Source organism: Panthera uncia (assembly GCF_023721935.1).
Source record: "Panthera uncia isolate 11264 chromosome C1 unlocalized genomic scaffold, Puncia_PCG_1.0 HiC_scaffold_4, whole genome shotgun sequence".
In the NCBI taxonomy this organism is placed as follows: Eukaryota; Metazoa; Chordata; class Mammalia; order Carnivora; family Felidae; genus Panthera; species Panthera uncia.
In genome coordinates this window covers 21047517-21063926 of record NW_026057585.1, presented here as the reverse complement: position 1 = coordinate 21063926, position 16410 = coordinate 21047517, and the positions used below count along the sequence as shown (strand labels likewise).

General features: G+C 36.7%; 1 protein-coding gene across 2 annotated transcripts in view; it reads left to right on the top strand.

Moving 5' to 3' along the window:
* Positions 1-4571: 4571 nt before the first annotated feature.
* Positions 4572-16410, top strand: part of AGL (amylo-alpha-1, 6-glucosidase, 4-alpha-glucanotransferase) — an 83269-nt gene continuing 71430 nt past the window's right edge. The window contains exons 1-2 of one of the 2 annotated variants that reach the window (XM_049616746.1): positions 4572-4912; positions 5465-5614. In XM_049616746.1, coding sequence (XP_049472703.1) covers positions 5533-5614 — 82 coding nt within the window. In that variant the 5' untranslated portion in view covers positions 4572-4912; positions 5465-5532. The other variant, XM_049616747.1, reaches the window with a different exon arrangement.

Sequence of the window (16410 nt, the reverse complement as noted above, 5' to 3'; positions counted from 1 at the left end):
ACATGTCAATAATTGTTCTAATAAATATTAATTGTACAGCAACAAAACCTTACTTCTTTCTTACGTCCTTCCTCTGTTCTCTATGATTTAGTCTAAAACCTTGGGCTCTGACTTCCTTTTCTGAGTTCACCTTTATACTCCCTCTTCACAGAGTAAGATAACAGACCTTTAGATTCTTTTGTTGGCCAGGCTCTGGGAAACTTCCTCTTCATCTGCTTTGTCTAACTGCCATCAAAACCCAGCAAAGACAACTGGCCATCAGCCCTTCTCTTTTTAGGCTATCATTTATTAAAAGCCTGATTTTTACCAAGGGCTATATAATAGATGCCTTGAATGCTTTCATTATTTCATCTAATCTTCAAAACCACCCTCCAAATGAAGCGTTATTCTCTCCAATTTACAGATGAATCAACTGTAATTCAGAGAGATTAAAACTAATCCCGAGTTTGTTTCCAAAAATTCGTTTTCTTTGTGTCGTACTATCCTTTTTTGAAAAATCTCTCTCTGGTTTCTGTATCTCTATCACCATTATATTAGGTCCTTCTTCTTGTCTGACTTCAGCTCTATTTCCTTCCTATCTTCCCTTCTCTTCCTTGGCTAAGTCTGGATATTTCCCAAAAATGCAGAATAAACTGTTCTACTTAGAAGAGATTTTGAAAACACAATTCCAAATTTTACAAAATAAAATTATTCATAATGTCAGTATATAATCACTACAAAATAAGATACACAAAAAATGCTGATGAATATAAAAGCCAAATAAGGCAGATCCCTCCACTTCAGACCCAGAATCTCACAGGACTGGGACCAGACTATACATAATACCCTAAATAACTCCTTTCCTTTCCCAAAACAGACACTCCCATACACAGACCTTAAGAAACACTCTAGTGTTTTCTGACCCTTCTGACCACAGCCCTTCTCCCACTCCCCAGATACATTCATATCAATGTTTTAGAAAACACTAGAGTCACTGCCAAATAGCTGAGATTATCCATCAGATGTTCCTCAAGGAGATTCTTCTCCTGACAACTCTAGCATGAGATTATTGTGTATATATAGATCTCTGTTATGCACACGACAGGCACATGACAAATGTTTGCCAAAATGAAGGCAGCACATGGTACCACTGTAGCTCTAGACTGCAAATTCACTGGCATTCCAAGAACTTCACAAATAGCACACTTAGCGTGACTCTTCTTTTTTAAAAAGGACGCTGTGTGGCTTGTAAATGTAATCTCTGAGACACATCACATTGAGTCATAATTTTTCCATTACTTGACCTTCTTCACTTTCTTTCACAGTATGAAATCTCCAAAATTAAGATCATTTGGATTGACGAATCTTTTAAAATGCAAGCATTTGTGTAAGAATAACTCACCACTAAAGGAATTCATTTTGTCAGTCTATTTTACTCCTTATTTTAGCTGGAAGGCTAAAGGGCCCTAAAGTGACAGTTTTGCTGGTGGAGGGAGAACAGGGAAAGCTAATTTTGGAGCCCTGGAGAAGAGTGATCAACAGGAGAACAGTGTGATGAGATGGTCATAGGAGAGACTCAAAGGGGGTATGGAAAGGAGACCCTGAAGACAAACAAAAACATGAACTGTATTCCACATCAGTCAGGGTCCCATTCTAGTATTTGTACTTACACATGTCTCAGGTATGGTGCTAAGTCCTCATTTAATTAATAGTAGGCACTATTTTTATCCCTGTTTTACAGTTGTAAAAACCAAAGCACAAAAAGGTTGAGTATCTTCCATTTGTTTTTTTTTTTCAATATATGAAGTTTATTGTCAAATTGGTTTCCATACAACACCCAGTGCTCATCCCAAAAGATGCCCTCTTCAATACCCATCACCTACCCTCCCCTCCCTCCCATCCCCCATCAACCCTCAGTTTGTTCTCAGTTTTTAACAGTCTCTTATGCTTTGGCTCTCTCCCACTCTAACCTCTTTTTTTTTTTTTTTCCTTCCCCTCCCCCTGGTTTCACTCTTATGTGGATCCTGAGAAACTTAAGAGTGAAACCATATGGTATCTGTCTTTCTCTGTATGGCTTATTTCACTTAGCATCACACTCTCCAGTTCCATCCATGTTGCTACAAAGGGCCATATTTCATTCATTCCATTTGTTTTTAATGTTTATTTATTTTTTGAGGGGGGGTGGGGAGAGAAAGCACGCAAGCTGGGGGCAGAGAGAGGGACAGGGAATCTGAAGTGGGCTCTGCACTGACAGCAAAGAGTCGGATGTGGGCTCAAACTCACGAACTTCAAGATCATGACCTGAGCCAAAGTCAGATGCTTAACTGACTTTAACCATCCAGGCGGCCAAGGTTAAGTATCTTAGAAAGCTGAACAGCCAGTTAGTGGCAGAGCTGGGATTAAAACACGGGCACATTTCATAATCATGAATGGTTATGCTTTTACACAGCATAATTTTTGAGAGTGGTGGCTCTCAAACATGTTTTTGACCATGACTCCCAGTAGGAATACAGGACTCACTACAACAAAACATAAGTAACAGAAACAGAAGTTTCTTGAAATAATAGTCTTACCAGATGCAATGCACTCAGATCATTCCTATTTTATTTTAAAAATTGTTGGTTGCAGGGCGCCTGGGTGGCTCAGGTGGTTAAGCCTCCAACTTCAGCTCAGGTCGTGATCTCACAGTTCCTGGATTAGAGCCAAGTGTCGGGCTCTGTGCTGAGAGCCCAGCCTGCTTTGGATTCTGTGTCTCCCTTTCTCGCTGCCCCTCCCCTGCTCGCATTCTCTCTCTCTTTCTCTCTCTCTCCCCACCCTCAAAAAAAATAAACATTAAAAAAATTGTTGGCTGCAACTAAATTACTTCTATAACCCTCAATGGGTATGATTTACAATCCTCAATGTGACTTACAAATTGAAGAACACTACTTTCTCATCATCAGTATAAGCTCTACTTTCAAAATAGATCCATAATTCAACAACTTCTCACCACCTTCATTGCTATACCTTCTTTACACACACACACACACACACACACACACCCAACATCATTGTATCTTGGTTAATTGAAATAAATGCTTAACTGGTCCCGCTTCCTTCCTCACCACACCCTCCAGTTTATTTAGCTATTTTCCATAAAGTTGCAAGGTAATCCTTTAAAAGGTCTATCAGATGAGGTCACTCCTCTTTTCAAAATGCTCCAACGTCTCTTTTGCCCATATTAAGAGCCCAAATCCTTGCAATGGCCTACAAAGCCTTACAAGATCTGGCTGTCAAGCCCCCCCCCCTTTATCTGTCCTAATCTCTTACCACTCTCTTCACTCAGCTATGGTGGCCTCCTTAAATCCACAAGGGTGCTCCTACCTCATGGCCTTTGAACTTTCTGTACCTCTGTATGTAACCCTCTACCCTGGATATCCTCTTTGCTCTTTCTCTGACTGGGATCAGATGTCAACTCACCAGCAAGTCCTTTACTGACTATTGTATTTACAATTGCAAACTTCCTTTTCCTGACTCTTCTATGCTTCCCACTTCCTACAACCTTTTGTTATCTTATATAATTTATTTATCTTATTTATTTATCTGCCTCCCACCAACAAAATGTAAGAGTTCCATGAGGGCAGTGACTTTGATTCACTTCCATGCCTGGCAAATCCTAGGTGCTCAATAAATACTAGTTGAATGAATAAATGAACTACAGATACCCAAACTCAGTTTTGGACCACTTGCAACTAGCCATTCTCAGAAATCTACTGAAACAAACATTTCAGTATCTTTAGTTTTTAACCATTGTTGTTGGATCTACATTATTTCCACAATAAAGAAAGCAAGACCTTTCTCTGCACTCATGTCTTTTTTCTCATGATCCCTAGGTGTCCTCAAAAAACTCTAGAAGGGGTTTCTTTTCCTCAGGCATAAAATCTCCTTAGACATCTGTACCAGATCCTAAATTTCTGGCCTGAAATATGTGCAGCCAATATAGATCCTTAATCGCATATGCTCTTCAGGTCTATGCAGTGTACATCAGATACAACCAGACGTTGTACAAGCGGTATCTGCACCCTCAATTGTTTGCAAACTGGCCACATTTCACCTACCTAGTAGTTCCGTGTCTGCATTCAAGATGTGCCCTGTGTTAGCACTAGAGGTGGTAGACACACGAAGGATGGAATGTCTGAGATTGTAGACGGCCCCTTACTTTAGACACGGGGAAATCAAGATTCAGAGAGTTTAGGCCACGTAAACTTAGGCCACGTTAAAATTAAAAAAAAAAAAAAAATCAAAACAAAGACACAAAACACATCGTGGTAGAAAAAGCACAGGAAGCCAGGTCTCTCGCCTCCCACCATTCAGCCGGTCCACAAAACGACCCTGTGACATACGCAGCTCAATCTAGCTGGCAGCCTTCTACCGTAGCATTTTAATGTTCAACCACGAAGTCGCAGGCTGGTAAAGAAAGTGCACACTCCCGACCTCGCACCTCCCTAGCGCCGAAAACCAAAAGCAGCTCGCTGCCTGGGCCCCAGCCGCCTCCCGGACCCCGGCCCCGCTGACCGCAGTCTCGCGAGACTAGCGGTCGCGGCGAGCAGGGTGAGGAACCTCCCGGAAGTGGGCGAGGGGACCTGTCGGCTCCCACCCGGGCGTGTGGGGAACTTGAGGCCCGGTGGGTCGAGGGTCTTCTCCGGGACCAGCGCGAGGCGGAGTCACGGAGAAGCTCTCTGCCATTCACACAACGGCCTTATCCCTGGCCCGGCTGCCGCCGCCCCGCCCTTTGCCCTTCACGGCGCCCGGCCCTCCTTGTCTGGGGCTGCTTTTTGCGCCTGGGCAGCCTGCCTTTCCCCGTTTGCTTTCCTTCCCGTCTCCTCCCCCGACTCCAACACCAGAGTCGCGGGTCCTGCAGTGTCCCAGAAGCTGCACGTATAACTTGCTCCGTGTAAGTGCTAGGAATGCCGCTGGCCTCTCAGGGAAATGGGTTCTTTCTATCTATAGCTCCGTCTGTACATCCTATGTCTGCAGCAGCTATTCCAGGGGCAACAACTGCTTCCCTCTGTTCTCATCTCCCCATTGGTGGCTTCCAACCCGAATTTGGGAATGGGGAGCTCTCCCACCTGTTATCTTTGAGCAGACTAATCTCTTGTAAGCAGAAGTGCCGTTTGTAGTCTTCAAAGCCCTTTGGCTTGGGACCGGGAATTTTCCCCCCCACCCAAATCCAGGCTTTCCAAAACGTATTGCTTTTCTCTGAGAATAATTCAGTTTTGTTTTTTGTTTTAATTGTAAGAATCTATAATACAATAGTTTTGCTTTGGTCCTATTGTTCTCTAAGGGAGGAAACAACTATTTACCTTCTCAGGTCTTCTTTATAGGATTCATTCTTTTTGCTTTGCTAAGGTTAAAACACATTTAGAACATGTAAGTGCGGCTGTCAGCCTTGAGGAATTAAAGGTAATAGTTATTTTCTTGATCTTAATTCCTTTTTGTTTCATAGGGGTAACTCATTCGATTTTGGAGTTCTTTTAATTCTTCTGAAAGATTTCAAATCTTCTAAAAGCCAAAATGGGACACAGTAAACAAATTAGAATTTTACTTCTGAACGAAATGGAAAAGCTGGAAAAGACCCTCTTCAGACTTGAACAAGGTCAGTAGCAAGTTGTTTGATTAGCTGTGTCTTTTAAATTTTTAATCTATTGTCATGCTAATTTTTTAAGACAGGTAAAATTTCCAAAGACTTTTCTAAACTCAATTAGTGCAAAGACAGTGCCATATTTTAACAATATCACTAACGAAAGTTGATTTTAGTTATAAAGTTGAAAATGTTATATTTGTCATGTTAGGAGGATAAAATAGTTCACTTTTCTTTCCATGCTTCCACTTAAGACAGAAGTTGCATATATGATCAAGAAATTTACCATATTATTTCTATTAATTATTATAAAACTTGGTAAATTATTTCATATGTAATTTTATTTGGAGGATATCTATAGTTTTGCTTTTTCATAGCCCTCATTTTTTTCCTTTATTGAAACTTTGATTTAGTAAAATAGGTCACAGAAAAAAGCAAACTGTTATTTATATATATCAAAAGCCTCTCAAATAAAAATTTAAAAAACTGATCAGGTTATGTTGAAATATATTTGAGCTTATTCTTTAGACTTTATAATTTTTTAACATTGAAAACTTTCACACTTTTTTGTGTTACTGTAACTTGTGAAGTGGAAGTTTTAATGTATGAAAAATAAAATGCAGCCCCCTTTAATAGTGCAACAGATAGATGTTGATAGTACACATTGAGGGATTTTCCCCCTCAATATCTCAAGAGTTACATTTTTGAAGAAAAACAAATCGACCGTCAAATGTGTTACCTCCATGCCAAATCACCTTCTTCCAACTTTGGCATTTAGGATCACTGAGTACTTACTCCATTTTTGGCTTTCCTGACTCGGCACTTTCCTGGTTTTGATTTTTTTCCTACCCTCTTGAGTGCTTCTGTCTACTTGGTGGTATCTGTTGCTGAGCTGTCTTCCTTCCTTATTTTAATTAATTGTATCTGTCTGCAAGAGATCTTTTCTTCTTCTCTTCTTCTGCCCTCAAAGAATTATACATTCTCATGGCCTCACTTGTTGCCTCCATGCTGATGGCTCTTTTTGGAAGAAGAGCCTTGAATTTTGCTTGCTTCTTAAAAGCCAGGAGTATAATGGCATGAGTAAGGAACTAGAATTTTCTTGGCTTTCCTGCTAACAACTTCTTTGACTTTGGGCAAGTCACATGAATTCTAAACATTAATTTATTTGTGAAATGAAGGTGTTAATTTCTGTTCTTCTACCTTCCTGGATGTTGAAGCTCAAAATTAATACTATATGGCTTTAAAATCCTAAACAAGTGCAAGGCATTGATAGATCACTATACCTATCTATTTTTGCACTGGATTCTTGGCTTCATCCAGTATTACGCTATAGAATAGCCTTGGGATAGCTCCACTTGATATGCTTACATCTATCTAACATGTCCCAAACCGTCTCCTACTCCCCATTCTCAAACCTTCTTTGTTTCCCATCCTGTTTATTTTAGTGATGTCTCCATTTTTATAGTTTCCAAGGCCAGAAACTTTGTACTCACCTTTGACAGTTTCTTCTCTTTACCTGCAATCTCCCTTTAAGCCCTGTAATTTCTTTCCAAATGTCTCTGTTTGTCTATCTCTTCCATATGCCTAAACATGGATGCTAGAATAATGCCATCTCTTTCTTTTTATTAATTGGTGTCTGTATATAAAGTCAAATTTAAATGCCTCTGCGGGGCTTCCAAGACATTCTCTAATAGAATCCACCTTCACTAGCCAAGGTTGCATCTCATTGTTCCTCATTATTAGTGTCCTACATCTTTACAATTCCCCTGTCAATTCCCTCTCCCCTGGATTTTCTCATAGCTCTCCTGACACCTTCACCCCCATCAGATTCCTCTATATCCATTAAATCCCTTTACTATCATTTTGTGTATTGCCTACCTTCAGCTAAAATTCTACCTCCTCCATGAGGTCTTTTCTTAATTTTTTTGTTATTTTCTTTCTTTGATTTCCAATCACACAATAGGCACAGAACAATTAAGTACTGAATGATGGAGCAGTGTCTCAAAGTTTATTGATCTTATAGCATCCAACTAGTTTAAGATCTGTGAGAATAAGGAAAGTATTATAAACCTAGTACAATGTATAACAGCCATTAAATCCTTGCTGATTCATTACTAAAACACTAGTTAAAGCTAACAAAAAGTGTTAAATTCAGCCAAACTATTTGAAGAAGGAGCTATGAAGGGTTTATAAAATAAGAATGATGTGACTGAGTCTGTAAATCTAGTTAAAACCAGTAAATTCAACCAAATGATATAAATGGGAACACGTCAGTTTTTTTGTGTGCAGTAATGAGGTGATCATATTACTATAGACGATAATTAAAATGTGAAAGATGAAGGGACATTGGAGATAAATCATTAAGAAGGCTATTTTGAAAACACATCTGTTAAAAATAAGGGTTGAACTACATTGGAGTCAAAAAAGGTAATAGAGTTCAAGACATTTTATTTTACTTTTATTTTATTTATTATTATTATTATTATTATTTTAATGTTTATTTTTGAGAGAGAGGGAGAGAGAGAGAGAGAGAGAGAGAGAGAGAGAAACAGCATGAATGGGGGAGGAGCAGAGAGAGGAGGAGGCACAGAATCCAAATCAGGCTCCAAGCTCTGAGCTGTCAGCACAAGAGCCTGATGTGGGGCTCAAACTCATGGACTGCGAGATCATGACCTGAGCTGAAGTCAGACACTCAACTGAGCCACCCAGGCACCCCTTTTACAATATTTTTTTAAAATGTTTATTTATTTATGGGGGGGTGGGGGGGAGTAGGGGCAGAGAGAGAGAGAGAGAGAGACAGAGAGAGAGAGAATCCCAAGCAGGCTCTGTGCTGCCAGCACATAGCTCAGTCTTGCAAACCCCAAAATCATGACCTGAACAGAAGGCAAGAGTGGGATGGACGCTTAACCAACTGAGCCACCCAGGTGCCCCAGAGTATGAGACATTTTAAAATTCATAGGACTTAGTGAACAATTAGATGTGAAGAAAAACTCTGGCAGTTTTTGGTTCTTTCATATTTAATTGATCACCAAGTCTCTCTTCGTTTTTCTTTTCACTTTTCCCTAAGAAAGGATTCCTCCTCATTTTCGAGGCTAATATCTCTATAGACTCTTCTAACTCAGCAAGACCAAAAAAATTTTTTTCTAGCCAAATCATAGCCTTTCCCTGTATTTCCTATTTCATTCAGTGGCAGAATAATGAACAAAGTCAGTTTTTGCTGAACCTGGAGTTCCATTTTTATATAGGTTGGTTAAATTTCAACTTTTACCCTTTTTTTAAGAAAATACTTATAAAAGTTTCTTGATTAGGAGCTTGAGCTTATATAAACTTAGTAGATGGAACAAGATGGAAAAATTTACTTCATAGTAATAGTTTAATCACTCACTTTACTAGTTGCCTGCAAGAGGGAAATGGCTAATCTGAGTAAGGTATTCCTACTGTTCTATGAGGAATAAGATAGCCACACTATGTACTGCTGTGACCTAAGCTAATTTTAGCAAACCGAGTGAGTCATTATGGAATCTGACATAGTCTAGGTATTCTAATGTTTCATTTACTGTATATAAAAATTTTAGTTTCAGAGACTTGTACTGGACATCTACAGAGTAGCTATATACTCTTGGGGCTATGCCCTCATCTATCTAGTAGAACATAGAAAGAACAGGATTTTTCTTTTCTCTTTTTTTTCTTTCATCTGTTTTTGTTTTCAAAAATTAATTACATTTGGGGGCACCTGGCTGGCTCATTCAGAAAAGCATGCAACTCTTGGTCTCAGGGTTGTGAGTTCGAGCCCCACATTGAGTGTAGAGATTACTAAAAAATAAATAACTGTAATAAAAAAAGATTTTTTTAAAGCATTTAAATTTTGCTAACATATAAATTGACATTGATGCTTTCAGTTTATGTATCAAATAAGTTATAAACAAAAAAGACATATTCTGAGAAAATAGTAGAGGTTGTAGGTCTTGAAGGGGTTCATAGTCACACCATCACTGGTTTGTTTGTGGTATGTTGCCATGGGTTACAATTTTACCTAATCCAGGTTAAGTAGATATACAAGTTATAATTCCTTAAATAGTAGAGTCTTTACAATATTTCATAACAAAAGGTACAATCATCATAAATGCCTCTTTTACCTCAGGATATTGTCAAACTGAAAAATGAGTTAGAAAGTGTTTGAAATTTGCTGTTTGAGATTTGTCCTTTTCAGGAATGACATGTAGCTTTCAATAGTATGATACTTAGAAAATATTTTCTGAAAAAGGAAACACAATTTAACTGTGAGGTAAACATGAGTGAGAAAGTTAACTACTTTTTGGTGAAAATTGATACCATAGAGCAGAGTTGAGCACATTTTTTCCTCTAAAAGTTCAGATAGCAAATATTTCAGCTTTGCGGGCCATTTCTTTTGCAATTACTCAGCTCTGCCATTATATCATGAAAGCAAACGTAAACAACACATAAATGAATGTGTTCCAATAAAACTTTATTTATAGAAACAGGCTGGATATGGTTTGCTGACCCTTACTGTATAGCAAGAGTATTTTGCGTATGTATTTTAGTAACACTTCCATCATATGATTTTAGCCATAAAAATAAATACTTACCCTTTTTAAAAAATTGATAACAAAATTTTCCAATCTGTTTAAAATCTTTCCAATAAAGGATTTTGGTTGTTTTTCAAATCATCTATTTAATATATAACTATAGAATATCTTATTAGCTTATAAAAACCATTGCTTATAACAAGGAAAATATATATTTACTAGCACATTTCAACAAAAATCTTTACATAATTTGTGAGTGGGGTTGAAAAGTTAATGTCATGGATTAGTAAACATAGTCACTAAGAACTTTTTCCATTTGAATTTGGATATCTTTGTGTTTTATTTTTTCAAGTCTGATGCAATTAAACCAAATATCAATAAACAGAACTTGGAATATTTTAATTACTTTATCATAAAATATTAAACCAAGACTTAAAATTAATGAAATTTCTTTAATCACATTGCTTTCACTGACAGATATTATCAATATTAATTTTTAGTGAGAACTAAAAGATATTTTCCATCCACTAATAGGTAAAATTAGTTATTTAAAATATTATTTATTTACATCTTATCCCATTTTTGTGTTTTGTGATTTATATAATCTATTAAATCATCATACGTGTATATTCTGTAAATAAATAAATATTTATGTTTAGAGAATGCTTGTCAATTTTTTTTCTGAGGGTATACCACTGATCCAAATACTGTTTTGGGATTTTGGATGAGTTTTAACCTTTGTACTACATGTTCTCTGAATCCTTGTGTAATGATAAAAAAAATATTTGCATAAACTGAACAGGGGGCAGGTTGTTTAAATATGCTCAGACAGCTAATCTCTGATGTTTTTACCTGTTCAAAATGATACTACATCTTCTATAGTAAGTTTAATCGTTATTTTAGAGATGTAGATATTTATGATTCTCACAATCACTGAGTATTAAAATTTCATGTTTCAATTCTTTGAGCAATTATTTCTCCATCTATTTCTTCATAATTGTACCTCTAACTTTAAAATGATGTTTACCCTGGGAATGCAAGCTGGTGCAGCCACTCTGGAAAACAGTATGGAGGTTCCTCAAAAAACTAAAAATTAGAACTACCTTATGACACAGCAATTGCACTACTAGGCATTCATCCACGGGATACAAGTGTGCTGTTTCAAAGGGACACATGCACCCCAATGTTTATAGCAACAGTATCAATGATAGCCAAAGTATGGAAAGAGCCCAAATGTCCATCGATGGATGAATGCATAAAGAAGATGTGGTATATATATATACAATGGAGTATTACTCTGCAATCAAAAAGAATGAAATCTTGCCATTTGCAACTATGTGGATGGAACTGGAGGTTATTATGCTAAGTGAAATTAGTCAGTCAGAGAAAGACAAAAATCATATGACTTCACTCATATGAGGACTTTAAGAGACAAAACAGATGAACATAAGGGAAGGGAAACAAAAATAATATAAAAACAGGGAGGGGGACAAAACAGAAGAGACTCATAAATATGGAGAACAAACTGAGGGTTGCTGGAGGGGTTATGGGAGGGGGGATGGGCTAAATGGGTAAGGGGAACTAAGGAATCCACTCCTGAAATCATTGTTGCACTATATGCTAATTTGGATGTAAATTTTAATTAATTAATTAATTAAAATAAAATAAAATGATGTTCACCCAATTATAAAATTACACAAGTGTGTAGGGGCACCTGGCTGACTCAGTCAGTAGAGCAGTGTGTTTTTTATACCACATCTTCTTTATCCGTTAATCAGTCAATGGACATTTGGGCTCTCTCCATAGTTTGGCTATTGTTGATAATGCTGCTATAAACACTGAGGTACATGTTTCATTCTTCTGCATATCACCATCCAGTTTTCCCAGCACTATTTGTTGAAGAGACTGTATTCCATTGGATAGTCTTTCCTGCTTTGTCAAAGATAAGTTTACCATATTCTTGTGGTTCCATTTCTGGATTTTCTATTCTGTTCCATTAATCTATGTGTCTGATTTTGTGCCAATACTATACTGTCTTGATGACTACAGCTTGGTAATATAGCTTGAAATCCAGAATCCTGGTGCATCCAGTTTTGTTTTGCTTTTTCAGAATTGCTTTGGCTATTAGGGGTCTTTTGTGGTTCTGTACAAATTTTAGGATTGTTTGTTCTAGCTCTGTGAAAAATGCTGGTGGTATTTTGGTAGGTATTGCATTAAATGTGTAGATTACTTTGAATAGTATAGACATGTTAACAGTGTTCTAGTCGATGAGCATGGAATGCTTTTCCATTTCTTTGTGTCCTCTTCAATTTCTTTCATAAGTAGTCTATAGTTTTCGAAGTACAGATCTTTTACCTTTTTAGTTAGGTTTATTCCTAGGTATCTTATTGTTTTTGGTGCAGTTGCAAATGGGATAGATTCCTTGATTTCTTTTTCTGCTGCTTCATTATTGGTGTATAGAAATCCAAAGGATTTCTGCATATTGACTTCATATCCTATACTTTTCTGAATTCATGTATTAGTTCTAGCAATTATTTGGTGGAGTTTTTTGGGTTTTCTACAGAGTATCATGTCATCTGCAAATAGTGAGTTTGACTTCTTCCTTGCTAAGATGAATGCGTTTTATTTCTTTTTGTTGTCTGATTGCTGAGGCTAGGACTTCCAATACTATGTTAAGTAGTAATGGTGAGAGTGGACATCCTGGTCTTGTTCCTGACCACAGAGGAAAGGCTCTCAGTTTTTCCCCATTGAGGATGATATTAGCTGTGGGTCTTTCTTATATGACCTTCATAATGTTGAGGTATGTTTGCTCTATCCCTACTTTGTTGAGGGTTTTTATTGAGAGTGGATGCTGTATTTTGTCAAATGCTTTTTCTGCATCTATTGACAGGATTGTACAGTTCTTATCCTTTCTTTTATTAATGTGGTGTATCATGGTGATTGAGTTGCAAATATTGAACCAGCCCTGGTAAATAATTCTTTTAATGTACTGTGAACTAATACATGAATTCAGAAAAGTACAGGATATGAAGTCAACATGCAGAAATCCTTTGCATTTCTATACACCAATAATGAAGCAGAAAAAGAAATCAAGGAATCTGTCCCATTTGCAATTACACCAAAAACAATAAAATACTTAGGAATGATTTGCTAATATCTTGTTGACAATTTTTGCATCCATGTTTATCAGGGATATTGGCCTGTAATTCTCCTTTTTAGTGAGGTCTTTTTCTGGTTTTGGAAGCAAGGTAATGCTGGCTTTGTAGAATGAGTTTGGAAGTTTTCCTTCTATTTCTATTTTTGGAACAGTTTGACAAGAATAGATATTAAATCTTCTTTAAATGTCCCCTGGGAAGCCATCTAGAAAAGATTTCAATAGATCTATATAGATGCATAAAATTGACAAAACAGAATAAAAGTAGCTATGTTATTAAATATATTTTGATAACATGACTTATAATGACTTTGTAATATTCTAGCTTACATAATACCATTTTTGTACCACAACTTATCTAATCATTTCCAATCATTAGATATTTAATTTGTTGTCAGTTTATTTAATTATAATAAATGAAGCTGTTATGAATATAGCCTATGTTTACATCACTGATTAATTCTTAAGAAAATACATGTCTATATGAAATTATTAAGTCAAACATAAGCCTTATTATATTCCTAGAATATTTATGCCAATTATAGAAAAATTTGTATATATAGCTACTTGGAAAAGAAAGTATAAGTTTCACTGTACAATGTGAGAAATAGAAGTGAGTCCCTGGATTTTTGCAGTTACTTAATAATACCATTTGGATAATTTGTTTCTTACTTGCTAAAACCATTTGCTATGAAAAATTTATATTCATTATTTAGTACAATCCAAAAATATGGTTAGCAGGACTTATCACTAAATTATAATTTTTTGCAGGAATTCCTAGAACTTCCATCTCTCACATTATCCATACTGCAGTATGCCAGAGTATTCGTATTTATCTAGGCAAAGGTAGAGGTGTTTGATTGGATTACAGTAAGTTGAAAGAGTCCATCATTCTCCCAATGTCTTTTGTTGAGATATTTTGCTCATAAAGACTAGCTTATCCAGTATTTAATACTGTGGTGTAGAATTTACCATCTGTTGAACATCATTGTGAGAATTTACTTCTACTAGAGCAATTTTAGAAATGATGTGACATGACATATCTGCATGTTCTGCATTTCAGGATTTGCTTGGAATCAAACTGGCGTTCATTATGTATATTTAAATAGCAGTTCATGATGATGTCTATGCTTCATATCCACCACAACAGGGTTTGTTGTAGCTTTCCCCTTGCTTATTTGTAACGTCTTTCTCTAACACTGTGAGGTCTGGGGCACCTGACTGGCTCAGTTGGAGGAGCACATGCATGACTCTTGGTCCCAGGAGTGTGACTTCAAGCCCCACAGTGAGTGTAGAGATTACTTAAATAAATAAAACTTAAAAAAAAAATAAGAAAAGAAAAGAAAAACCTGGCTTTGATTACTTTTATTTTTGAAAGATATTTTCACTGGGTATAGAATTCTAGGCTGATAGTTTTCTTCTTTAAGTTACTGTTGACCTTATAATGCAGAGAGTAGAGGCACTGACCCCTCATGCAGCCAAAAATCCAAGTATAACTTTAGACTCCCCTAAAACTTAACTATTAATAGCCTACTGTTGACCAGAAGCCTTACAGATGAAACATAGTATGTATATGTATTATATGTTGTAATCTTACAGTAAGTAAGCTAGTGAAAAGAGAATGTTATTAAGAAAATCATAAGGAGGGGCACCTGGGTGGCTCAACTAGTTAAGCATCTGACTTCAGCTCAGGCCATGGTCTCATGGTTTGTGAATTTAAGCCCCGCATTGGCTCGCTGCTGTCAGCACAGAGCCCACTTGGATCCTCTGTCCCCATCTCTCTGCCTCTCCCCCGCTCATGCTCTCTCTCTCTCAAAAAAATAAACTTTTTTTAAAAATGATAAGAGAAATTTTACATTTATAGGACTGTACTGTAAAAAAAAAAAAAAAAAAAAAAAAAAGTGTAATTAGACCTGTGCAGTTCAATCCCATATTGTCTAAGGATCAACTATACTTTTAAAGATACTGTTCCACTGTCTTCTTGCTTTTGTTGTTTCCCATGAGAAATCTGCTATCATCTTTATCATTGTTCCTCTGAACTTACTGTGACATTTTCCTCCCCTCTGGCTACTTTTAAGATAGTCTCTTTGTCACTGGTTTTGAGCAATTTGACTTTGATGTTTCATAGTGTGATGTTTCTTGATTGGGGACTTATTGAACTTCTTTGTATCTATAAATCTGTTGTTTTTATCACATTTGGGTTTTTTTTTTACCCATTATTTCTTTAAATACTTGATGTCTCCCCTTTCTTCTTCTTTGAGGACTCAAATTACCTATATATTAGGCCACTTGAATTGTTCCACAGATCAGTGATGCTTTTTCAATTTTTTAGATTCTTTTTTCTCTGTTGGTTTCATTTTGCATATTTGTGGGGGTTTTTTAATGTTTGTTTATTTTTGAGAGAGAGACAGACCATGAGCAGGGGAGGTTGCAGAGAGAGGGAGAGACAGAATCTGAAGTAGACTCCCGGCTCTGGAGCTTCCAGCACAGAGCCCGATGCGGGACTCAAACTCATAAACCACGAGATCATGACCTGAGCCAAAGTTGAAGGCTTACCCAACTGAGCCACCCAGGTGCCCCTCGTTTTCCATATTTCTATTCCTGTGTCTTGAAATTTACTAATCTTTTTTTCTGCCATGTCTCACCATCTATTCCATTTTTCATCTCAGACCTCGTAGTTTTCATTTTTAAATTTGATTTGGATCTTTTGTTTTGTTTTGTTTTTTAATATTTTCCATGTATTGACATAACTTTTTGAGCATATGGCATACAGTTATGATAACTGATGTCGTTCCTTATCTGCTAGTTCAACATCTATGTCATTCCTTGGTCAGTTTTCATTAATTGATTATTTTCTTTGTTATGGGTTCGGTTTTCTTGCTTCTTTGTGTGTCTTATAATCTTTGTTTGGATGCCAGTCATTATGAGTTTTACCTTATTGAGTTTTACCAAAAATGCTGGGTGGTTTTGGATTCTTATAAATTTTTTTGTCTTTGTTTTGGAATGAAGTTAAGTTACTTGGAAATATCTTAATACTTTTTAGTTATACTTTTATGATTTGTTAAGCTAGTTTATGCCCTGTGTAGGGCTCTTTGTTCTCTACTCCTAAA